This window comes from Lithobates pipiens, unplaced genomic scaffold (assembly GCF_037356315.1).
Source record: "Lithobates pipiens isolate NorthernLeopardFrog02 unplaced genomic scaffold, aLitPip1_a1.2 Scaffold_3, whole genome shotgun sequence".
NCBI classification, from domain to species: domain Eukaryota; kingdom Metazoa; phylum Chordata; class Amphibia; order Anura; family Ranidae; genus Lithobates; species Lithobates pipiens.
The window spans coordinates 220552614-220579314 of NW_027507790.1; the positions used below are offsets into that span (position 1 = coordinate 220552614).

At 43.6% G+C, this 26701-nt stretch overlaps 1 protein-coding gene across 1 annotated transcript in view; it reads left to right on the forward strand.

Moving 5' to 3' along the window:
- Window positions 1–26701, forward strand: part of PRKAA1 (protein kinase AMP-activated catalytic subunit alpha 1) — a 69455-nt gene that overhangs the window by 19792 nt on the left and 22962 nt on the right. Inside the window, 5 exon segments of the mRNA XM_077462810.1 lie at window positions 4211–4352; window positions 6181–6274; window positions 12490–12634; window positions 21292–21379; window positions 22955–23179. Coding sequence (XP_077318936.1) covers window positions 4211–4352; window positions 6181–6274; window positions 12490–12634; window positions 21292–21379; window positions 22955–23179 — 694 coding nt within the window.

Sequence of the window (26701 nt, forward strand, 5' to 3'; positions counted from 1 at the left end):
ACTCACATGTATACAGAGGATTTAAGCGCTTTTCAATATAAAATCAAGCTGCAGTGAAGTCCCGACGCGTTTCGTCATGAACAGACGTCATCTGGGGGGACTTCACTGCAGCTTGATTTTATATTGAAAAGCTCTTAAATCCTCTGTATACATGTGAGTTTAATAAGTTTTTATTAAATTTATGACCAATTGGCCCGAGAAATTTGTTTTCCTAAAACCTTTCTTGGTACGGATTACCGAGTAGAAAAATGAAGCCCCTATAGTGTGACCACAAATGACACTTGCCCATTAGATGGCACCAAGCTATGATCATTTCTTTTTGTAATGGGATGTGAGGAAGATTCTTGGACTATATGCTCTTCATTATAGGGATTTCTAATCAAATTAATAATTTATTATTATTCTTCCAACATTTATAAGTGTAATTCCCTGGGAGATCAAATGCAATTGGTCCTGTGTACATATAAGTTCCAGTGCCTTGCTGCTCGAGACCAGCACTGTCACTAACCATTCCGTCTCTTTGCTAGCAGCATGGTGGGTAAACTATCCAGCCACACTACTTGGCAAGGGCATGAGCGATCCTAATAGGACCAGCTGTTTGCTATGGGGGCACTCCTGCTTGCTCTCAATCCCAGTTCTGTGTCCATAAGACAATACGTGGCTCAGCCCCACTCCCTGCTACCTCCTCACTGGCTGTGATTGACAGCAGCAGGAGCCTATCTCAGCCAATTGGCAAGGAGAGACCTGGGAGAGCCTCTGCTCTCATGCACATCGCTGGATCAGGACCTGGTTTAGGTAAGTATTAGTGGATGCATAGAATTTATGAAGTAAAAATCGTTCAGCGTTTAGAATGACTTTAAGGTCCAGGCGCCTTGGGGGTACCTACAAGAACATTTGTTCATCTACAAGCAGTGGAGCCCCTGGATTCCAGGCTGTGTAGGTGTTGAGATTTGTTCATATCAGTTCTAAGCCCTGACCTTGGCAAATTAAACCTTGTCCCTGTCATTATTTAGTTCAGTGCTGAAACCTTGGTGGCCATTGACAGCTTTGGATTGTTAAATGTTGTGGTGTGTGGCTAGCTGGGTCAGCTTGGCTTCATCGCCACCTAGAACAGTGGTTCTCAACTCTTCCGGCCCCACTAACAGGCCGGATTTTGGCCGAATGATTACTACAGCTCGGACCTAATTTGGGAGGACGTCAATAGACTTCCGAGCTCGAGCGGCCTGCGTGGCCCGTGCAGGGCGCTGCTCTGATCAGCAAATCTAAGACACTATGGATCATGGATTGGAGTAAGGGGGTTGATCCCGATCACTTGCCACATGATCAGCTGTCAGCCAATGACAGCTGATCATGTGATGTAAAGAGAGACGGCTTTTTTTTTTTTTTCTCACACGGATAGCACGAGGAGAGAAAAAAGCCGATCACTGGCGGCTGTCAGAGGGACATTGGTCCCAATTGGGCAGCCGCCAGCCCATCAGTGCCCAATTATCTGTCCCAAACAGTGCTGCCTTATCTGTGCCTATCGATGAAGGAGAAAAATTACCTGTTTGCAAAATTTTATAATAAACTATGAAACCTGATTATTTTTGTCTTTTTTATTTTAGCAAAAGAAAAACCCAGTGGTGGTTAAATAACACTAAAAAGCTGTCAAATGCTAAAAAATGTAATTTGGTTAGTGTTGCATGACCAATTGTCATCCAAAGAGTGACAGCGCTGAAAATTGGTCTGGGCATAAGGGGAGTTTAAGTGCCCAGTGGGTCCCGAGGACAGGAGTTGAGAAGAACTAACCTAGAAGGTCTGAGAAGTGCCACCAAAGAGTCTGAGACCATTTTACTGTTTAAATGTTGGGGCCCTGAGTGATTACACGCTTGTAGGTCTGTCCTAGATTTGTTGTGGTTATCGAGATGTAGAGCGAAAGCTATTCCAAAGTCCTCATTACTTCTCTCCATGGGAGTCTCTACAGAACAGTGCATTCTTCTACTCTGCAGTGTTATCACTTCCACATCAGTGCTTAGATGTAATAAATGTTAATGGATACTCTGGCCTTTATGTTCAAAGTTTTTTTTTTTTTTTTTTTTATTGATCAGCCGAGCCTCTGTCTGCACTTTTTAAGCTGCAGATGAGCTGATATTTCCGGCTGTTATCGGAGTAATGTGCATTGATCTACGTGTAGTGCGTGTTCTGTATGTTATGACACATTCTCACGGTCTGATCTGTTTATTTACATACGGTTTTAGACTTGCCTGTAGTTGCATTATAGGATTTTGTTGTCTACAATTTTACTTTGCTCCTAAGACTTTCATTGGGGTGTATTCATTTTTGCAACATGGTCTTGCATGAATGTTGGGGGGGGGGGGGGGGAGAATAAGTGTGTGTGTGTGTGTGTGTGCGCAAATTAACAAATCTTGGTTATCAATGGCCTGCATTTGTGGAAGTTTTTTGTAGTATAGTGCCCCATAGTGTGTGTGTGTGTGTTTCCTTTCAGGAAAAAAAGTAAAGCAGGGCTGGACAAACCCTGGGCGCCAGGTCTCATTTGTGACTAGAATTGGCGACCTAGCGCGGCACAGCTGGCGTATCCTGTCTCCACGCTCAACCCCCTGGTGTGATTGCGCTGGCCGGTAATTGAGGCCGTGGCTTTGCGGCCTTCGTTAGTCCTAGGGTTCCTTCTGGAATCTTGCGCCCTCTTGTGGTGGGTGTTGGTATGACATACAGCAATGCTAATGGAGCTTCCCTTGCCTGTTTTTACTGCCCGCCCATCTCCTTCCCTTTACTTGGGATAAAAAATGTTTTTGGGGGTTCTAACACCCTAGAGAATAAAATGGCCATTGTTGTAATACGTTGTCACACCATATTTGCGCAGTGGACTTGAAAGCACACTTTTTTGGGAAAACATACTTTAAAAAAATAAGTTAGTCCAATTTTTTTATTTATTTTTTTTATGTGAAAGATGTTGCGCCGAGTAAATTGATACCCAACATGTCACGCTTCAAAATTGCGTGCGCTCGTGGAATGGCGACAAACTTGTACACTTTAAAGTCTCCATAGGCGACGTTTAAAAAAATTCTACAGGTTGCATGTTTTGAGTTAGAGGTCTAGGGCTAGAATTATTGCTTTTGTTCTACCAATTGCGGCGGCGATACCTCATGTGTGGTTTAAACACCATTTTCATATGCGGCGCTACTCACGTATGCAGTCGCTTCTGCACGCGAGCTGTGTGGGAATGGGGCACGTTTAAAAAAAAATTTTTCTTAACTTATTTATTTTTTTCACTGTTCCGTTGAAAAAAAGTCACTTTTATTCCTATTAAAAGAAATGAAAAAAGCATGACCGGTCCTCTTAAATACGAGATATTGGGTCAAAAAGGCCCCTTTCACATGGGCTGTCTGATCAGGTTCGCCTGTCAGTTTTTCAGGCAGACCTGATCGGACCCTTAGGGTGGATATGGCGGTTTTGTGTCCCTGCAAGGCAGGAAATAAAAGCAGTCACATTCGTTTTGGTTGTGTTTATGTATAAATTTAAGATGGCTCTCATTTTCAATCTAAAAATGAACCAAAGTCTTTGCAGCGGTGGAGGAGCGGTGAATACACTGCTCCTGCACTTCCACTGCTCCTTCCTATTGAAAACAATGGGGCAGCGCCACAATAACGTTGGCAAAACGCCACTGCATTGGCATTTTGTAGTGGATTTAACCCCTTTTTGTCTGCTAGTGCTGTTGCGACAACTGAAGCGTTGCTGAAAATAACGCTGCTTTACCACTGACACCCGGGGCGGCTCAGTGTGAGGTTTTCTGACAAATCTGTTGGTGTGTTAAACCCTGATCGACACCATGACCAGAAACTGTGCCTGGGCCCCTGCCAACACCAGACGAGAGCAACGCCTGAGGCCCTCAACATGCAACTCCAGGCGCTGGGCAGTCGACCCATTTCTAACGCACAAACTCCAACTATGCTGCTTAACTGCAGCAGAGCCAAGTTGTGTGTGTTTTTTTTTTTGCCGGCACAAACCTGCCCTCTCCCAGTAGACCGGCTGTGCAAAAAGCTTCAGAACTGATTTGAATGAATCCTAAATGTGCTTTTGTTTTATGACCTACTGGAGGACGTGCATGGACTTGGCAGCAAAACTTCATTAATTTAAAATGTTGTAAACTATTATGCTTTGTCCAGTTCTGCTAACAAAGGTTGATTTATTTATTGTTTCTATTTTACAATAGTTGGTAAACATGAATTAACAGGACACAAAGTGGCTGTGAAGATCCTGAACAGACAGAAGATCCGAAGCCTTGATGTGGTGGGAAAGATTCGCAGGGAGATTCAGAATCTCAAACTTTTTAGACACCCTCATATTATTAAGCTGTAAGTATTTTTGGTTTTGTACACCATACCTGTTCAGCATTTACCTTTCGTGACCCCCAGATCAATTCCACATCCTCTGACTAAGTCATTAAAAATGGAGGTTGTGCAATGTGACAACACCCGTGTCTGTGCTGCTGCTGCATTGTGTTGCAACCTATTTAAAAATGTTGCAAAACAAATCTAATGTAAACATGTAGTCATTTGTTTTCTGTTTTCTAGGTTATTGTACTGAATTATTGAAACTGTAGCATACATAGGAACTAACTTTTCTCCAAGACATTTAAAAATTATGATATTAAAGGAGAAGTTTGGGGTTAAGAGGATATATTTAAAAAAATTTATATATATATATATATATATATATATATATATATATATATATATATATATATATATATATATATATATATATATATATATATATATATATATATATAATTTTTATTTATTTTCATATTCTGATCACATGATTGTTCAGTTCGCTGTCAGCTCTGAGCGGAGGGGTGATTGTCGCTGCTCTCTGGAGGGTGGAAGTGGTTGTTCGAACTCTCAGATGCTTGCTAATAGGCCGAGCCAACTGCCGATCAGGCAATATAGTTGGCATCTTCCTGAGGCGGATCTGTGACGTCAGTAGGCTTTAGCCTGCTGTCGGCTGATTCTGGCTCACAGGAGGGCATATGTGCAAAACTGACCCACAAGCAAAGCATAGCCTAAAATCTTACCATGCTTTTGTAGTCGCCTTCTGTGGACATACAGGGATCGCTGTGTAGAATCACAAGCATCACCAGGGTTTTGACTCTAATCAGGGGGATCTTGGCTAGTTGGTAAGCTCCCATAACAAGCCAGGAACTGCTAGACCCAAAGGCCCCCATTACAGCGCCTTCTACGGCCCAGGAATTGACCAATTATCCAAGCTTAACCTTGGGTGACTTTTGATGTGATCAGTGCAAGGCCCAATAGGGAGCTAATGACACAGGACCCGAAGGTCATGCATGGTTTTTGCAATCTTTAATCTTAAGAGAAATATCTTTGTTTTCTTTTAGAACTAGAGGTGCATAGCTTTGCAAACTTTATTTGGCTACTACCCAGTTACTTGAGGTCACTCGGGCCCCTTTCACACTTGTGTGACTGCAAGAGTCGCATGACAAGTTGTTCCCCATGATTTTCAAATGAGTACCATTCATATCTGCAACTTCAAGTCTCAGCAACTTCAAAGTTGTCCCTGTACTACTTTGGCTTGACTTTGATGCGATTTGAGGTCATGTTTACACAGGCATTGCTTAAAATTGTGGTAAATGCACACAACTTTCAGGTCACAAAAGTGTGAAAGGGGGGCCCCATCTACACAAATGATTCCAACCCCCGGCATGGTTCTGTCATTCGATCATCACATCTGTTTATGGTGATCTTGTGGGTTTTACAAAAACCCGCCAGCTTCAGAAGTCACTTTGCCTCTTTCTGTGGAGGGACAGGGATAACTAAAGCCAGCAGGTGTCACATTGCAGTGTTAAAACAAATACAGAAAGCTTAATTAAAGCTATTTGGATGTAAAAACAACCTAGGCATGCGAATGGGGGGGGGGGATTGGCAGAGTATTGGTAGAGTGTACTGCATAAACACCTTGTATATTCACAGAAGAAATTGGCATTTTTAGGCCTCTCTCGCACACTAGGTCATTAGCTGCAATGTAACCATGGTCCATATTTTCTATATTCCTTCCAAAAATGGATCCATATAAAAATGGGTAGAAACCCTATTTATTTTCAAGGTCTCTGGTCTAGAATTTTTTTTGCATGCTGAACACCTTTTTTGTTTCTTCTCCCCCCAGGTATCAGGTGATAAGTACACCGACAGATATATTTATGGTGATGGAATATGTTTCAGGCGGGGAACTCTTTGACTATATATGTAAGAATGGGAAGGTAAGACTGACTGGCTGAAAAAAAGATCCAAATGATAACCCAAAATTTATTTGTTTCCCTTACAGGCACTGTGTAGTAGTTTATATCACCTTTTAGCTGTATTATACATGTAAGAGGTCAGATATACGTTTTATCAGGTATGTATATGGAATATAAAGTGTGGCTTTTTTTGGCCAGCCAACTTTTTGCTCCCAATTGCTTTTTGTATGCACTTGCTCTGATGGCTTTGCTGTATGTATTGTTGTCCTCACTTCCCCAAGCATAAGCTTTTGCGTCAGCAGACCAAATGAAAACCGTGTACTTCCTGTGCCTGTTTTATCTCATTAAGCAGAAATGGTCTGCTTACCCCAGTTTAACAAACTTGCAACACTATCCATATGAAATGTATCATATTCTTTTATTTAATCGCTGCTGTTTATTTAGAAAAAAAAAACTAAATTAAGTCTTTCTTGTAAAACGTTGCAAGTAGGTTATTCTCCTGCACTGATTATCAGTGTAGATGTCTCCTTTCACGCTGGCTGGTTACCAGCCCTCTCACTGACCGGTTGAAGAGAAGACCGTTAACCGGAAAGTATTTACGTTGTGATCAGCTGTGATTGGACTTGGCTGATCACATGGTAAAGGGCTGCTGTGATTGGCCCTTTACCCCAATATGATCAGTTGGGTCTTAAGGACACTGATCAGAGATTGCTACAATGGGTGTGTGAGGGGAATAGTTATTTGACTACGTCGCTAGACCACACTGTAGCCATCATTCAGCTATAATGTGGTTTAAAGAATTATGCGACTGACTAGGGTAGTTCTTAAAAGCTTGAGTGAAATGGTTTCCCCACTTTTTTTATAATCTACACCAGTGTCCAAGATCCAATATATTCCACTCAAAAATTAGGAGTCCTTCTATTCATTTCAACCAGGTTGCAAATCAATCTGATCCTACTGCTTCCTTGGGCTAGCCTTCAATGTATGACCTCTATAAATGAATATTGGGTCATACAAGCTTATAGGTCCAAATATTAACTAGGTCACCTTACAAGCCACCCAAACTCCAGAAATAAAACCGTATAGTGGTAAATTTTGTTTAAAAAAAAAAAAAAAATCAAAACTCATTGGCCTCCACACTACGTATGTCTCTCGGACCGATGGCACACAAACTATAAAAAAAATAAAGATTTTATTTTCGATCTCGTCCTTAATTGAGGGCATTTGCCTACAATTGTTTGTTGGTCATGGCTGCCAAAAAACTGGTTGGAAGAATCCGGATCACCCATATACTTCCACTATCCCCTCCAGCAGCAAGGGTCACTGACTTCCACCCAAAGTCTCATGGCTGCACTTATTTATCTTTTTATCCCAGCGAGCTAATCTTGTCAAATACACTCCTCTCCCAGGACCAGTGATGTGGGGCCCTGAATGCAGCATGATTAGTCTCTGTTCTACAAAGTATCAGCACAGTTCTTTGCATTTTTCCTATGCGTTTCTTTGGTCTACTCGCTGACCACTTTGGGGGATCCAGAGAGAAAAGCGTTTTTACATTTATTTGTAAATAATGAGACTTGAGGTAGTTGTTCAAAAGTTTTTGTTTTACCGTAACCACTCGCAGACCGCCTGCAATGTACTGTGGACCGGTGGCCCATACAGGCAAAGTGATGTGATTGTACACAGCTGGGGTTTGTCAGCAGGTCCCGGCCAATGATTCGTGGCCAGGATCTGCTGTCCACTCACAGCCCAGAGCTCTGCGTTGACAAGACACTGCAGCGGAAACTATCGCTTTCTTCTCCCCACAAAGCCGGGATAAGGAACAAAGATCCGAAGTATCAACCAGCACACATTACACATTGGTAGGCACACGTTTAACCCATTGATTACCTGAGACGTGAACACCTTCCCAGACAGTCATTAGTATGATGTATAGTATTAGCACTGATCACTGTATTCATGTCAGTTCCCAATTGGTGTCAGATTGTTTGCCGTACGATCTCAGTCCCATTATAAGTCGCTGATCACCGCTGTTCATATAAAACAAAACAAAACTCCAGTATAAATACTATCATGCTATAATTTTTTCACACAGACCAATCAATATACAGTTTGAGTTTTTTTATATATTAACCAGACATGTAGCAGAATACACTTTGGCCTAATTTTATGAAGTTTTTTTTTTTTTTTTTTTTGTTCTTTTAAAGCAGAAAGTAATGAGTGATCAAATGCCACCAAAAGCTTTGTCTGAAAAGATACAATTTGGGTACTGTGTTGCATGACCACACAACCTACCTACTAAAGTAACGCAGTGCTAAACTAGTGGCCTAGTCGTGAAGTGAGTAAAACCTTCCAGAGCAGAGATGGTTAATGCATTACTTGCAATAAAGTAAAACTTTAGGCAACATTTTTAATTTTGGATAGTGTAAGGAAGGGTTATAACCCCTGTCATTTTAAATTTATTTTTTCGCTAGCTGTGTCCCAATGCAGAGATTTCCCTTCGCTTCCTGCCCCATAGCCAAACGGGAAATGAGAGGAAATCCATAGAATCACAGGTCACCACCACTAGTGTCCCTATTGGAATATTTCCCCTCTTTTCTGAGGACAACCCAAGATTTGGGATTTTTTTTACTTCCAATGATGGGTTGGCTAGAGGGTGAATCGCCTTTTTAACGGGGGAACAGACAGAAACTTTAAAAAAACAAACTTTTTTTAGTTGTATAAAAAAAGTATAGTTCACCCAAAATCAGTCATGTGATCAGCTCTCTTCCAATCAGGGTCTTTGCTGTTTTAAGCATGGCTTGCATTTTAATTGGACTTTAACGTGTTTGAAGTATTAGCAGTTGTGTTTTTATAACCCAATAACAGGACACGGAGAGGCAAGCATATAGAAATGGTGTATGCTAACAGTAACAAAGTATATGCTTGCTGAGTACATGTACATTCCCTTTAGCAAACGCAGGAATCCTAGTTTTCTTGTGCAGCTGCAAGCTCAGAATAGTTGTGGTTTTAGTGAAGTTCCTGTGGGCCTTTGTGTGTGAAATGCATTCAGGGGGATGTTGGCTCTACAAGCTGCATCTTGTGTGCTCTGTGGCCATTATAAATCAGACGGTGTTATTGAACTTTTAGAATCTCTGCAAAATAGATTTTGCTGGGTTATTGCTGAGAGACGCAATATTGTCTCAGAGCAATAATTGTTGTAGCTGTATTGGTCATTAGAGGTGATTGTAGCTGTATTAGTACACTTGCGACAGACAATTGCCTATTGTGATACTTTTATTTACAATAACCTACAAGTTTTCAGGCCAAGCTTTTTATTTATTTTTTTTAACATTTGGCTAAAACTTGTAAATCAGTACTGCTGAGACCTTGAGGGGAACATACCCCAAAAGCTTGTCCTGAAAAATTTGTATGTTGGTGCAAATTATCACGGACAGTACTCTATTGTTTCTGAGGCAGAAATTAACACGTTTTTGATATGGCCTGTAAATTCAGATGCTCATCTGAATGTGGTATAAATAAACCGACTTGGCACCAGAGCTTGATATCTTGACTCCTATAGAGCACAATGTAAACCTTGTTGGCAAAAAACTGCAGAGGCCAAACTTTGTGCTTTTAGCCATTGCTGAGCAGCATTCTTAGTGACCCTGTTAACGTTAAAATATTGAGATTAAAGTACAAAATCAATTATTTTTTTTTTTTTCTGGTTAATGGCCAGCTTCCCCCACCACCACCAATACAAAACCATTGATAGAACAATATCTACACATGCTTCATTACAAAAATACCCACTTTACCCCCCACTAGTTTAGCCAACCACTAATTTCTTTTACTTTACATGCTGCTTCTGCTGCTTCTGCTTCCCTGTATAACCTTTTGTGGAGCTGCCAGGTAAGTGGTGTAAAGTCACTTGAGTGACAGTGCAGGCTGCCGACATCCCATCCAAAATGGTGCCAAGAAGCAGTCTTGGGATTTTTAGAGGTCTACCCCAGGGATGTGGCCCTCTGACCTTCAACCTCAAACCAGGGAAGCCCATGCTCTGGGATGGTGGGTTGGCAAACTCAGATCACAGGTAGACCTACCATCCCAGAGCATCAGTTGATGGAGCTGGCAGTGAAGGAAGCAGGCAGTCACAAAGTGTTTAGGAGCAGCATAAGCCAATGCTTCCTCTATCACCAGCTACTTTCCCAGGCAGAGTCTGGAGAGATGCCAGCAGACATTTGAAGAGGAAAAGGTCAGTGTATTAAACATTGCATACCCTGCACTTTTGCAATGGACATATTGGCACTTATAAGGGGTTATTGGGCTTCTTCCACACTGATCCACAAGTGCAACTCACCTGCGGCCTTCCTGCGGGTTATCTGCACTAAGCCATAGAAGGTTATGGCTTGGTGCACTGCACCTGTGGTGGGGGTAAACCTCAGTGAGTCAGTGGTGTGAAATCAGCATTTTAGGGGGCTCAGGGCAGTAAGGGCTTGTTTTTAATTGTAAACAGCTGGTCGTAGCCCACAGCCGGGTTACCAAATCCCTTAAGTGGCCCTTGCTTTTCAAAAGGTTGCACACCCCTGATCTACCTAGTGGGGGCTTTTACATGCAAAAAGAATGCATAAAATGATACCCTTGCCTTATGGCAAGATTGTGTTGAGTGATTAGGTGACAGGGTCTCAAAGTGAACAACGAACTGCTAAATACTCAGTTGAAATACATGTCACTTGTAGTATGTGTAAAAATTTGTAATGCTCTTCCATGCTCTCTGGTACGCCAGAGACCCCTGCCAAAAATTACAGTAGCCTGAGGTCAAGACAGATTTGAATATGCTGCCTTTGTTCCATTTGGGATCCTGTATTCAATGCCCATTCACACCAGTGGGCATGTGTTGTACGTATGTGATTTCTGGTGTGTAGTTTGGTGGCTGAGCAGCACTGTGGCTTTGAATTGACAGCAGTTTCCTGTGTTCAATGCATACAACATTGATTGGAGTGATCAGCCCTGTCCAGCTGCTTACAGGAAACATGCATCTTTATTTTCATCACTGGTCTTTATACAGAAACTTTGTTCCTTTCACTGCTGGATGATTTTGTGCAGACTAATTCCCAGTACCAATGTATAGTCATGCCCTAGTAGAGACCTTCTCTCACCATCACATTGGTTCATCAGCAGTGCCCACACTAAATGCCCTTCACTTCCATGTTGCAGCTCCTTTTTTCTGTCTGCCTTCTCTCCACACTGGAACACAACCAGCTACTAGTCCTCTCCCCCTCCACTTCTCTTCCCATTGCTCCTCAGCAACACTCCATTATTGGCTATTGCTCTACCTTCTTCCCCCTGAGCCACAGTCCTCCCTGCTCAGACCCACTTGTGTCCGTGCAATATTCATGTTCAGATAACTTCTCTCTAACGCTTCTTCTAAAGCTGGCCAGATGGATCGAGATTTGGCTTGTTCAGCCATGATTGGCCAAATCTTGATCCATCTTTGGGTCCCATTTTTGAGACATTGAATGTTTGACATCTTCTCATGCTGGAAACTTTTTGTACAATCAGTAGTGCAATGTAGTTGGGTAACAGAGCAGGAAGGATTCCTCCATACACATTGAATGTGTGGATGGAGGAGTCATTATTTTATTCAGCCAGCTGGCTAATCTGAATAACTGTCCAGCCAGCCTAATTCCTATCCCAGTCTTCTCACTTCTACTTGGTCAGCTCGTTCCACCTGCTCTCCCTTCTCCCCTTTTGCCCTTCTGCTTGTCCTCTGTCAAGTTCTTTCTAGTACTTGATCATTCCATGCTTCTCTCCCCTGTCTGGAGAGAGATCCAAGTAATTTTCTAGCTAAAATATTTTTTTTATTATACATTTCTTGCCAGTTACCCACCACATGTAACAATACTTGCCATATCTGTGTAGGGGTAGTGTTTTTACCTTGGAATAGGAAGTGTTGGACTACAGAATTTTCCCAGCTCTTCATCTTTCAGGAAGGGGAGACTGTTCTGTATTTCACTGAAGTGAGCTGATATTGGAGAACTGCAGAGTACACAACAGCACTGGGTTTACACACACGAGACCCAGGAGGACCCCACTGCTGGAATCAGAGGGTGTTTTTTTTTTGGTCATTGAGGGTAGTTCCTCGTTTGGGTAGGCGAAGTGGAGATCTAGATTATTTGAAATGCCCATTCCTGACAGGCTCATTGAACAGCTTCTGCTTGTGTTCAACTTCCCATTCATTTTTATTTTTATCCCCTCAGTTGGATGAGAAGGAATCTCGGCGCCTGTTCCAGCAAATTCTCTCCGGGGTTGATTACTGTCACAGGCACATGGTGGTGCACAGAGACCTGAAACCAGAGAATGTTCTTCTAGATGCTCATATGAATGCTAAGATTGCTGATTTTGGTAAGTATTGGCATGTGGAATGCCTGGGTTACACAGGTGCTTGGGTCTTGTTTATCTGCAGCTCATGTTTAGCCTTCACTTCACATAAAAAATTAAACCCTTTGTTGCATATGGTGTGTTTTTTTTTTTTTTTTTTTTTTTTTTTTTCTTTCCTCCCCCTTCTAATCCACTCGGAACTGATTATGGTTCTAGCAGTCTGCCATGGTTACTAAAACTGGTGATCAAGGACAAAATGTTTTGCATGAAGAAACAAGCTGTGCGTCATTCCTCACCACTTTCATACTTTAGTGCAAGCCAGCAGGAAATGCAATTTCATGAAGGTTATTTTATAAAAAGTTAACTTTTGATTAAAGTGGAACTTTAGGCTATATAACTAAAATTGGCTGACTTTTTTTTTTTTTTTTTTTTCTCTTTAAAGCTACTTACCTGCCTGCCCTTGTATAGTGAGCGGCACACACTACTGCTCAGTATACAAATTTGGCAATGCCTCCGATTTGCCATTTGGGCTCTAAATTTAGTGGTACGCTAGTGAGATTCACAGGTAAAGCTCCTGACAACGACTGATTCAAACGGTACCAAAAAACAGTTGGCAATCAGGCCTGACTCTGCGACCGCTGCAGTTATGTGTTTAGTGTTTTTGTAAGTTACAGTGATCGATGCTGCACTTGGGTGGGCTGAGCGGAGGGGAAAAACGCAGGTGCTAGCAGGTATCTGGGCTGATCCCGCTAACACTGCGTTTTTGGGAACCCTAAACTCCTGGTGGCGCTAGTATAGATCTGATCAGAGATCAATCCGTTCTGATACTATAACACTAAGGTGTGTGTGTGTGTGTGTGTGTGTGTGTGTGTGTGTGTGTTAGCGGTCCTGGCACTAACCTGACGCTGCCTGGGGCGACTCAGACCCTAAATCCTAACTTGTATCACCTGCTGAGCAATCAGGGGGTTAAACCTTATTGGGTAATAAACGGCGGGTGCCCTAACACTATAAAAAACAAACCAGTGTCGCCCATAAGTTATACAGTGATCACTGGTGAAAGGGTTAACTAGGGGGCAATCTAGGGGTTAAAACCTTTACTAGGTAGTATATAGGGGTACCTGACGCTATAAATCTGACAGCGAACCTAAATACTTACCTGTCTAGTGTTGCATGCAACACGAATACGGTGATCAGAAAAATCGCTTGGTGGCGACAGGGGTGATCAAGGGGTTAAACCTTTATTAGGGGGGTACCCTAGACCTAAAGGGGCCTACCACTAACTGCCCTACCACTTATAACAGTCACAAATAACACCAATTCAGTAATCAGTAAAAAAAAAAAAAAAACTGCTATTGGTGTCCTGTGACGGGGTGCAGGGGCTTGATTAGTGTGCCTGCGTGTTCTACTGTAAGTGTAGTGTTGGAGCAAACTCACTTGGATGTCTCCTCTCCTCAGAAGCCGTAACGAAAAGGCTTCACGAGTAGCTATGACCTCACTTCCTCTGCTTCTGTTTACATTTCAGAAGTAGAGGAAGCTTGTCATTTGCCAGGAGCGATCGTGAGGGGGTGGCAATGAATCGGTGGCCTGCCCCTCAGCACGGATTGCTCCTGGAGGGATGCTGATGTACCCATACGTTACTCTGCCTGCCCGTGCCATTCTGCCGCAGTATATCTGTGAGGCAGTCAGCAAGTGTTTAAAGCCCAGATTCAGGAAAGGTGATGCCTCCCTTGCAAGGGGATAAATGTTAACGAAAGGGGTGGTTAGAGCTGCACTGCAATGATTATTTTTTTTTTTTTTGCTCTCAATCTTGACAAAGCATTTCCCTGATTGTATGCAGATAATTCTCTGCTCAAGCTGATGGCAGACTGCCTTGTTTTTTGACAGCTAAGTATCAACATTCCTTGGCCCTGAGCCAACTATAAAACATTGTTTTGCTTTTAGATCAAAGGAATGAACTTTAGTCTCTAAAATGAGTGAAGTTTAACCACTTAAAGACTAAACCTTTTTCTAACACTTGTTGCTTTCCAGTTAAAATCATTCATTTTTATTTTTTTCTAGAAAATTACTTTGAACCCCCAAACGGTAAAGTTCTTCTAATCCCAGAATTTCAGGGGGGTTGGTTATTTTTTTCACCTGGTAATCCTGGACGCAACACACTTTAGTTGTCTGCTCAGTCACACCACTGTCCATGGAGAGCACTATTCTTGCCTTAAACTGCTCACTTGATTTGGACTAACTTATCCCCTCCATTACATGGAGCACAGGGCAATTGGTAGTTTACAGAAGATGGCTGTGAATTGAGATCACGTTTTGTGCTTTCAGTTCCGCTCACAGGAAGTCGCATTAAGAACATTTTCAGCAAATACCTTGCAAAGACTAGGTCTGCCCACCGCTGCAAAAATGAAGCCAGCACCTACACATACTGCAGCTGCTGACCCTTTAATATTAAAACCTGCCTGTCGTGGAGTCCAGTGACGTCAGCAACGTTGCTGTTTCCATCAGCTCTCAGGTGCTGCCATTGCAGGTAAGGGAACCTGGCAGTGTAGCGTTACGGCCTCTCTTGCTCAGCAACAGGACGAGGAAACCGAGCAGTGATGTCAATAGCCTGTCGAACAGGTATCCTATCCTCCTCCCCCCCCCCCCCCCCCCCCTGAAAATGTGGCCCCGGAGGGGGGAGGAGACAAATGAGCGGAAGGTCCACTTGGGTGAAACTCGCTTTAACCTGCAAAATGAAAACACTGCTGACACCACTTTGAAGGACTGCAAAGTTGCAACATATTTATCGTATATCACGGAGCCATAGTAGTTACTATGTGGGTTATTGGCCACCTTCAGGTGATGGACACTGGCATGCCCTATATAACCCCTCCCTGCTGGGAGTGCCTCAGTTTTTTTTTTTTTGTTTTTTTTGCCAGTGTCTAAGGTGTTGGTCACGAGTGAAGATGTGCTCCACTGGTGCAATCCTTGCTGGGGCTAGCCATGCAGCCAGATCCATTCAAAGTGTGTTTTTGGCTGAATTGAATAGTACCCAGGCCTCTTATCCGAAGAAACAAGGTCTTGACTGTAATGCTTCTCTTTAGAGAGCCAGACACCGGGATCCAGTACTTTTTTTTTTTTTGGTATTAAGGCCATGAAGATTTTACTGGCGGTGGTGCTATTACAGGTCCAGGATTGTGGGTTTCCTCGAGGATCCCCAGCTCCTGAAGGTTTAATGGAACCCACCATGAAGGGTGAAGATTGGGTCTGTTGGTTTACCACAGTAAACCATACGGCGTAAAGGTAAGGAGTTTTCTAAAAAAAAAATTTAAATTGTCTTGTGACTGTCTCTAAGTTTAGTAAGGTTTTTCTCCCATTGGGGGCTATATTGAGCACTTACCCTCTCATGCTTCACAGAGCCCATGTCGTGTGTTTTTTTTTTTTTTTTCTTCCCCTCTCTCGGGGAAAGAACGCTACAAGAAATTGGAGGGGGGAAAAAAAACTGTGGCGTCCAGACCCCCTCCCCCTCGCCATTCCTTCTTCCCTCCCTCCCTGTGGATCCCATAGGGTCGGAGCTCATGCAAGAGCTTTTTTAAGAGGGGGAAGGGCAATAGGTGGCGGGTCTTAGTGCAGCGTTGGCATCCTCCAATGCCCAGCGTCAGGAGTGTTTTTAAAAAGCACCATTTTTGCTGTTGCAGGACACAAGAGCAAAGGTGGCATATTAAGGTTTGTTGACAAGCATTCCTTTTGACACATTTACTGCTGTATCAGGCTGTGCATTAATAGCAGAAGCGGAGCTGGACTATTGCTCAAGCATGTGAATGCATTCCTTCTGGTAGTACCTATGCTTTGTGCATCGAGCTATGGTCAGAATGGGGGGGTAAAAACACCTCAAAAGGGGCTCTAGAATGACTTCTACAGTCACACGGAAGCCTAGAACCGTCTCAGTAAAGATGGCATCCCCTGAGAGTAATATGGCTGGTCAGTGAGCCATCAGGAGGGGCAAGGGGCGAGATGACTAGGGTACAATTTCTCACTGAATTGGTCTGCTCCACATTTGACTGCGTTCCTGGCAGTAAAATCTATGGGACCACTTCTGGTTTGGGTTCACTAAAGCCTCCCCTGTCGGTTCATGCTAAAAAGTTTTCAATACTTTATCCTATGAAGGAAGAGTTTTATAAGAAAATGGGGAATTCCAGCAATTGACTCTGTCCTCTGTAAACAAAAACCTGACTTGTCCAGTAGGCAGTGCTCATATGCTAAAGGGTCCAACAGATAAGAAGTTGGAATTCTTTTTTAAGTTTGCTCACAGGTTCAGCCTGTGCTGGCAGTGATGAGTATCTCAGTCCTTAAAGGACCAGTTTATGGAGATACCCAAGGTTATTCCTGATCAGCAGGCCCAAGATTTGGCCAGGATATCAGAAGCGTTGGCTTTTTACCCTAGATGCTATGAAAGATTCTATTCTCCAGGCCTCACGCTCGGGCTGGTACATGCTCATAGAATCCTATGGTTGAAAAATTGGTCAGCTGAAGTGCCATGTAAAGCTCTCAGCTAGTTTCCCATTTCGTGGTGAACTGTTATTTGGAGACTATCTGGATAAGTATATCCAAAGCATTTCTAATGGGAAAAGTCCCCTTTCTGGTTAAGTTTAAGCATTTCTTTTAGGCATGCTTCTTTATTGCCAGGGGCATCAGCCTCCAGGCAGTCACAATTGCCTTCTCTGCCAAGTGGAAGAGGTAAACCTCAGGGCCAGCCAGAGTCAAGAGGACCTTGGGGAGGAAGCCCACAAAACAATACTAAAGCCTCCTTATGAAGGGGGGGGTACCCTGGCTTGCTCGAGTAGGGGGAAGGCTTCTACAGTTTGCAAGGATCTGGCAGGAACAATATCAAGACGGGTGGCTTCCTCAATATCTCTAGGTTACAAACTAGAGTTCAGAGTTCCTGTCTCCTCGTTTTCTCAGGTCAAGTGGTTCCCTTGGAAGAGCGAGGTTTAGGATTTTATTCAAACCTTTTCAGTTTCAAAACCAAACGGATATCAGACCCATTTGAGATCTAAACCATTTTTTGTATATCTGTTTTTGCATGGTCAATCCGATCAGTAGTGTCCATCCTACAAGGGGGAGAATTTCTGGTGTCGCCAGAATTTTTCTACACCTCAAGGTAGAAAATCTTAATTTTCAGTTTGTAGCTCTTTTGTTCAATCTAGCTACTGCACCTTGAGTGTTTACAAAGGTCCTGGCTCCTTTAGCCAGGCTAAGGGCTCATGGTATAATACTAGCCTACTTAGACTATCTACGCTTGATAGATCAGTCAGCAGCCCACTTAAACCAAAGTTTGGTCACCGCAGTCAGCTACCTGGAATGCCTAGGTTGTATTCTCAACCTAGAGAAATCCTCCTTAAAACCTTCATGGAAACTACAGTACTTGGGGCTGATCATAGATACAGTTCAGAAGGTGTTTTTGCCCCAGTAAAGGGTCAGTTCCATAAAGGAACTGATTTTGTTAGTCAAAACAAAGAAGAATCCTATTTGCCTTTGCATGAAGTTATTGGGGGAAGATGGTGGCTTCTTTTGAGGCTGTTCCTTATGCAGTTTCCATCAAGACTGTTGCAAAAGTATCCTGTCAACTGGGAACAAGGACCAAGCTCTGGACTTCCCAATGCATTTATTCCCTGAAGTGCATCAGAGCCTCAAATGGGGTTACCAGTTACTTCAAGGTGGTAACAGAGGCCAGCCTTTTGGGCTGGGGAGCAGTCCTGGAAGAAGTCTGTCCAAGGGAAATGGTCCAAATCAGATATGACCTTGCCCATCAATATTCTAGAGATTTGGGTAGTACGCCTGGCCCTAGAGGTCTGGACACTCCGACTACAGAATTATCCTGGCAGGATCTAATCGGACAATGCCACAGCAGTGGCCTATATCGATCACTAAGGGGGCACGAGAAATCGTGCAGCCCAGAGAGATGAGTCATATTCTTTCTCGGGCAGAAAACATTCCTTATCAGCAATTTTCATTCCAGGGATATACAATTGACAAGCAGACTACTTGTTGCCAACAATTGTTCCCGGAAAAATGGTCCCTTCACGCCGACATCTTTCTGTCAATATTTAAAAAATGGGGAGTCCCGGACATGGGCCGGTTTGTGTCCAGGTTCACCAAGATTGTCAACTTTGTGACAAGGGATCCGATGGCATTTGGATTAGATGGCTTTTTTTTTTTTTTCCATTGGGATCAGTTTTCACTGATCTATGCATTCCCTCCTGTTCTGCTGCTCCCACGCCGTCTTCGCAGGATCAAGCAAGAATGAAAGGTGGTGATTCTTGTGGCCCAGGGATCTTGGTTTGTTGAGATCGTAAAGATGGCGGTAGGAGACCCTTAAACCCTACCACTGTGGCCAGACCTTCTCTCGCAAGGTCCGGTATTCCACCCTACCTTACAAACTTTAAATTTAACGGTTTGACTATTGAGACCCACATTCTGAAAGACCATAGGTTGTCAGCTGCAGGGTTCCATGGAACCCTAGGATTCCTCCAGACATTGCTAGGGGTTCCTTCAGTACTAAACCATTTCTGCCTCTCAGATAAGTTCCTAACGACACCATTGATCTTTTTTAGCTATCTGTAAGGAGGTAATTCTTCCAAATGATCACAAGTGTAGGGACCATTCCTCACCGACAATCTCACTAATGTATCATGAGTTGTAGCTTTCTAATTTTTAGCAGGGGTTCCCCTGAGACTGGAGAACTATTTCAAGGGTCCCTCTTTGTTGAAAAGGTTGAGAAAGGCTGCTATAGTCTAGTCTAGAAGGCATATGTCTCCTGGTATGAATCCAGGGGTTGGCACCCCAGGAAATATGTCATGGGTAGGATCCTCTCATTCCTACAGATGGGATTAGACATTAAGCTGGCCTTGAGTTCTATCAAGGGCCAGATGTCCCCCCCCCCCCCATGACGACCCCTTGTTTCACGCTCTCTGGTTCGTAACTTTATTCAAGGGGTAACCTGGATTAATCCTCCAGTTGGGTCACCGTTGAACCCTTGGGACTTGAATTTAGTCCTGTTGGCATTACAGAATCGGCCTTTTGAGCCATTACAAGATATATTTTCTTGGTCCACTTGACAAGGAAAATTGTCTTGGTTTCCATATCTTCTGCTAGAAGAGTATCAGTTGGCTGCCTTCATTTTTTCCAGACCCTCATTCTGTGAGGTCGCTACATTCTCTTGATGTGGTGAGAGCGGTCAAGGTCTATTTGAAAGCGACTGCTCAGATTCGTAAAACAGATTTTTTGTTTGTTGCCAGACGGTCCTAAAAAAGGACAGGCAGCGTCAAAATCAACTATTTTTTTTTTTTTAAATGGATTTGTCAAGCGATTGTTCAAGCTTATGGTTTAAAGAGCAAAATTACTCCTTTTCGTGTTAAAGTGCACTCCACCAGGGCTGTTGGTGCTTCTTGGGCAGTGCATCACCAAGCCTCCATGGCTCAGATATGCAAGGCCGCAACTTGGTCTTCAGTCCATACGTTTACCAGATTATCAAGTAGATGTAAAGGTAATAAGGATATCGCCTTTGGGCGCTATGTGCTGCAGTATAAGTTCTCTAGTCTCTTGGTTCCCTACTTGTTGTCTCCCCCTCCCCCCTTCACTTGGCATTGCTATGAGACATCCCACATAGTAACTGCTATGGCTCTGTGCCCTGTGATGTACGATAAGAAAATAGGATTTTTATAACTTTATCTGTAAAATCATTTTCTTTGATGTACATCACGGGACACTGGTCCCTCCCTTCTTTGGTATACACATGTATTGCTTTGCTACAAAACTGAGGAACTCTCAGCAGTAGGAGGGGTTATATGGGGATTGCACTTTTTGTCTTAGGGGGTGTGTCAGTGTCCATCACCTGAAGGTGGCCTATAACCCACATGGTAACTACTATGTCTCTGTCCTGTGATGTACTTCAAATAAAAGGATTTTACAGGTAAACTGTTATAAAAAATCTTTTTTTTTTTTTTTTTCTTCTTGGGTTTAGTTGGTCTTTAAAGCGGAGGTCCACCCTAAAGTGGACCTCCACTCATCGGAACCCTCCCCCCCTCCGGCGCCACAATTGGCACCTTTCAGGGGGGAGGGGGGTGCAGATACCTGTACAGTACAGGTATTCTGCACCCACTTCCGGGATAGTGCTCTGCGGAAAGGGGCGTAGATTACGCCCCTTTCCGCAAGTGCCCCGCAGCCTGCTGGGAAACACACAGATCCCAGAGGCAGCGGGGACCGTCCTTATTGCGCAGCGCGATTCGCGCATGCGCAGTAGGGAACCGGGAAATGAAGCCGAAAGGCTCCATTTCCTGATTGCCATACCCAAGATGGCGGCGGCAGCACCCGACAGACTATCTAGAGATCGGCTTCGGGTGCCGACATCGCGGGCGCGCTGGACAGGTAAGTGTCACTATTTTAAAAGTCAGCAGCTGCAGTATTTGTAGCTGCTGGCTTTTAAAAAAAAAACGCGGAGTCCGGGCGGACTCCCGCTTTAAGGAGAATGCAACAGGATATATGGGGGAGGGAGGGAATTTGACATATTTTCTACAATGTTTTTTTTTTTTCCACATACGGTAGGTTACTGGAATAATTTGTATGTCCCTCTAAACCAGGACTATATATTATATTATTTTTTATATTTAAAATATATATTTTTATATTCTCTCAATGTTTTACAGGACTTTCCAACATGATGGCCGATGGAGAATTTTTAAGGACAAGCTGTGGGTCTCCCAATTATGCTGCACCGGAAGTAATTTCCGGAAGGTATGTTTTATTTACTAAAATGGGTCAATGGAAGCATGCAACGTCTGTTTATGTAGAGCAGGGTAAGTGGGCAAATGTACCCATTCATGACCATGGCTGCCGAAGAGTCAGGCCAGTCAGCGTGGAACTGGATACCTGACAATTGGCTGGTTCACATCTTTGGGGGACACCGTGGGATGTAGTGACTTCATGGCCCGCATAGTTTTGTAGAAATATGCACAATTTGGAATTGCTGAGGTTGACTTTCACCTAGGAAAATACCATGAAAACCTCCATTGTTTTCTTTGCTCTGCAGCTGATCTTTAAATCCAACTTTCTGCTCCAGAAGCATGTTTGCATTTTCTGCAGGGTTTTTTGGGATGGTGGGGAAGCTTTAGAATACCTGCATGGTTTTTACTTCTAATATGGTCCCTTTTGGAGAGATTTTACCTAGAGTTTAAATCGAATGCAACACAATTATTTTTTATTGCATATTGTCCCCTCTTCCTGTCTGGTAAAACCAATGTCTAACAGATGCCCGGGTAGACATAGTATGTCTCTTCTGGATTAATCTGCCTAATCACACATTTTAATTGCTTCAATACCAGGCACTTGCCCCCTTCCTGCCCAGGCCACTTTAAAGCTTTCAGCACTGTCACACTGACAATTATTATCTGCACTGTACCCATATGATGATTTTATTTTTATTTATTTTTTCCCCCCCACACGGAACTTTCTTTTGGTGTCTGATCACCCTGGAGTTTAATTTTTTTTTTTTTTTTTTTTTTTTAACACAATCTACTGAAAATCTTGGGGAAAAGCGTTTTTTTTTCTTTTCTGTTATAGATTTGCTAATCTTTCATGATTTTAGATCAAAATGTATTCTGCTACATTTCTTTATGGACTGTAACTAGGTAAAAACTTGTCTATTTACCAATTCTATTGCACAGAGCTGCCATGAACCCCTGCCAGCTCTCCTGGCCCCTCTATCCAGTGCCACCCATGGGTAGCTGTTCTTGAGGCCCTCTGCTGCGTCACAGAAGAACCTGGCCAAGTTTCCTCTAGTCACTGCCTTTGATAGCACTAAGAGCCAATGGCTCCTTATGCCCCGACAAGATCCGGAAAACTACAACCAGCATGTTGGCTTTTAAATGCAATTACCGCTTACGGCTATTATAGCTGCTAGCAGTAATCGTGTTCTCCTGGCGGGGATGGTTCCCCCTGCTGAGAGAACACAATAGCTCCGGGGGAATCTAGCAATTTCTTTCCTGCAACCACAGAAAACTGCTTCATCTTTGGCTAGCTTAAGTGTAGAAACTTGTAGATTACCTTCTGGAGATGGGGGTGGTTCGCTTCTGCAATAACGCTGCCTAATATCTAAAGACATTGGCCACAGTGTGCCAAACCACAACCCAGCCCTCCTAAGCATAATGGTCACAAAGACCTAAATGCGCACACCTATGTCAGCTGAAGCCTGACCACCACCTTTTTATGCCTTCTTACTGTATATGTGTGTGTGTATGTGTATTATATTCAGTAAATGCTCTGCAACACCCCCTCCAACATTGCTGTAAGCCTACTGTTTGCTTTATCCAGGCTCTATGCTGGCCCAGAAGTAGACATATGGAGCAGTGGTGTCATTCTCTATGCCTTGCTATGTGGGACTCTTCCGTTTGATGATGACCATGTGCCAACCCTGTTCAAGAAGATCTGTGATGGCATCTTCTACACGCCTCAGTATCTGAACCCTCCTGTGATCAGCATTCTCAAGCACATGCTTCAAGTGGATCCTATGAAAAGGGCTACCATAAGGGATATCAGGTGAGCTTGCCAGTAAATGCAAACTAATGCTGCTTGATCGATTGTGTGTTTTGTAACTTGTCTGCTTGTATCTTTTTTTTTATTTTTTTTTTTATTACTTTAAAGCCACCCTGTCAGCATACAAAATTGTCCTGTAAAGGAAGATTTGTTGGCAGGTGCTGTAGAGCATCCCTGGAGAATTTTGACATCCTGTGTACTTTTAAGTATATTGGATGCCTGAATCCCCTGCCATGCTTCTTTTCTGCTGAATGGCTGAAGTCTTCAAGGCTTTGCAGCAGGCAGGGTTACTTTAAGTTTGCTTTAAAATAACACTTTAATACAGGATGCATCTGTTGTGTTTTCAGACCTTTAGTAACACTTGAACTTTGTACCACCTCCCTTTTTGATTATCTCTGGCTTAACTGTGCAGGTGTTGTGTATAGACCCATATTGCAGGAGTTGGACTTTTCTTAAAGTGGTAGTAAATGTAGAACAAAATTTCATGCCCCCTTGCAAGGCTTGCCTTTTTAAAGCCCTCCAGTCACTGCTGACAGGTCCTTCCTTCCTTCCAGTCGGGTACAACATTAACTGCAGCTATCCAATCTTGGACAGTGGATCGTAGTACCCTAAGCCGTATCCATGCAATAAGCAGTCTAGCCATAAATAGCGGTTCCTGCAGGAAAGTGTAAAGAAATATATCAGAATCTGGGTCTGGGAACACTCCCAAGTATACACTGCTTAGGGCAAAGTTTGAGGGGGGGGGGACCCCATTTCATCAAGAGTGAATCTGGAGGTAGCAAACGTGCATTGAATTGGTAATGCATAAAATCCTCCTTAACCACTTCAGCCCCGGAAGATTTGACTGCTCAATGACCAGGTAACTTTTTTTTTTGCGATACCGCACAGCATCGCTTTAACTGACAATTGCGAAATGCTGTACCCAAACAAAATGTACTTTATTTTTTATCGGGGCTACGATTTTGCATTGGACACTTGAAATTTTTTTGGGACCAGTGACTATTATACAGCGATCATATAATCTAAAAATGCACTGATTACTGTGTAATTGTCACTGGCAGGGAAGGGGTTATTTCTGTTCCCTAGTGTGTGTTCTAACTGGGGGGAGTGGGACTGACTAGGAGACAGATCGGTGTTCATACATGTGTTCATACGCTGTCTCCTCTACCCTGAGACCTGGGATCTGTTTACACACCAGATCCTGGCTCTTGCTCTGTTCATTTCGCCCGCTGGACACTCACATTGGCGGTGAGACTCGGGCGTGCCTCCTGGCAGCTAGTGGCCGAAAGGTGAATCGGCCCAAAGTAATGCCATTTTGCCCAGGGGAGCCAACCTGCCGCAGTACAATGGTGGCTGGTCGGGAAGGGGTTAGGTTGCTGGAAGGATCCCACAATTAACGTCAGATAAGTATACAACTCCCATAGGAATCCTGACTCTGCCCCTCACCATTTCCCACACCTTACACTGATATAACAAGCCTTTGTGATTTCCCATTGTCCATGGGTCACCAGGGTCTCTGAGGAGATGAAAAGGGTGTGGTGATTCAGACAAAGCAGAGCACACCAATGCCAGATGGCGATCCCAGTCCCCCTTAACCAAGTAAAAAAAATAGGACAATTGCTCTTCCAAATTAAAATATGGAAGCGCTGTACCCCAAGATCCATGAGGTTTTTCAATGCTTGCCAGGATAATTTATGGTGGGCATTTCTCCAAACAAAGGTTTTCAGAATGGCTTCCAGGGATATAAAAATTTGCAGTGGTATATACGCTGGAGCGTGCCATAGTACGTACAAACATTTAGGTAACTGAACCATTTTAACCACTTACCCACTGGGTACTTGAACCCCGTTCCTAACCAGACCAATTTTCAACTTTCGGTGCTCTTACACTTTGACAATTAGTCATACAACACTGTACCTATGACATTCCCCCCCCCCCCCTTTTTTTCCCCCCCAAATAGAGCTTTCTTTAATCATAATCACAGGACACAGCCATAGTAATTACTATGTGGTTTATAGGCCACCTTCAGGTGATGGACACTGCCACGCCCTAAACAGGAAGGTGCCTCCCTATACATCTCCTCCATACCGGGAGTACCTCCCTTTTTTTTTTTTTTCGCCAGTCTAAGGTGTTGATTGCGTGTAAAGATGTGCCGAGCTCCACTGGAGCAATCCTTGCTGGGGCTAGCTATGCAGCCGGATCCATTCAAAGTTTTTTTCAGGCCAAATTGAATGGTACCCAGGCCTCGTGTCCAAAGAAATCAGGCTTTGCCTGCAACGCTGGTGGGGTGCTATTACGGGTCCAGGAGTGTTTACTGAGGGGCCCCAGTCCCTGAAGGTTTGGTAACGTAACCCACCATGAGGGGTGAAGATTGGGTCTGTTGGTTTTTATCACAGAAAACCCTGCGGCGGGAATTTTTTTTTTTTTATTTATTTTTTTTTTTTTTTCTAAGGCATTTTTAATTTTCTTATGAAATGTTTCCTTTAAGAAAAAAGTAAATGTTGTCATGCCTAAGTCACCACTGGGGGCTGTATGGAGCACATATCTTATGCTTTCCTCAGTCACGCTGTCAGCAGAAGCTTTTCCTCCAGCTAGCAGCTCAGACGCCCGTTATTTTTGCTGGCTGCATATGCCGGAGGGACACAAGCAAAAAGGGGCATGTAAAAGGTTTGGCGGCACAGGCATTCCTATTGACACATTTTAGCTGAGCATTAATAGCTGCAGTGGCTGGACTTGCTCAAGCAGTGGATGTGATTTCTTCTGGTAGTACCTCCTGCAGTTATGAATCGGGCTATGGTCAGAAGGGGAGGTAGAAACACCCCCAAAAAAGTGCTAAAGGTCTCTATCAAAATCTGAAAGCCTAAAACTCATCTCTGCAATGGCATCCTCCCCTGAGAGGGTGGCTGGTTAGTGAGCCATCGGGGGCCATGAAATGTTTGCAACTGTTTACAACACTGCCGCCCCTGTATTACTAAAACTTTTTTTTTTTTCTCTTGCCGGACACAGAATCTCATCTTGACCTTACGGTTATATTGCCCCTATAGGAGAGGACCAGGCAGAAAGTGTTAACAGCAACACTTGCACAGTACCACCCAGGGGCCGGTCCTACAGGCTAGAACACATTACCCTGTATCCAGCAGCTCCGTTTTTTCCCCAATCGTCTTTCAGGACAGCCACCTTTGAGAGACACTGGCTCCTCCCCTCTTAGGAAACACCGCCTTCATTTTCATGATTTAAGCCTCCTCCTCCCTTCGTTCCTCAGTTATGGTGTTTCCTCCGGTGGGGAGACACCGCTAAGGAACCTTAGCTGAATCAGTTGGAGAGACTGAAGCTATCCGAGCGGAGCTCTGGCCCCACTCGGCAGTCCGATCGTCTATCGGTCTACTTTCGGCAGTCCGGCCAGCTGGTGAGCTGAATTTTTGTACTGTCCATACACTCTAAACTTCGCTTGGGGAAAGCAGGAAGTCTTTAGAGGTTCATCCCTTCGTTCGCCCGCAGGAGGGTGCTTCAACGGGATAGGCAGTC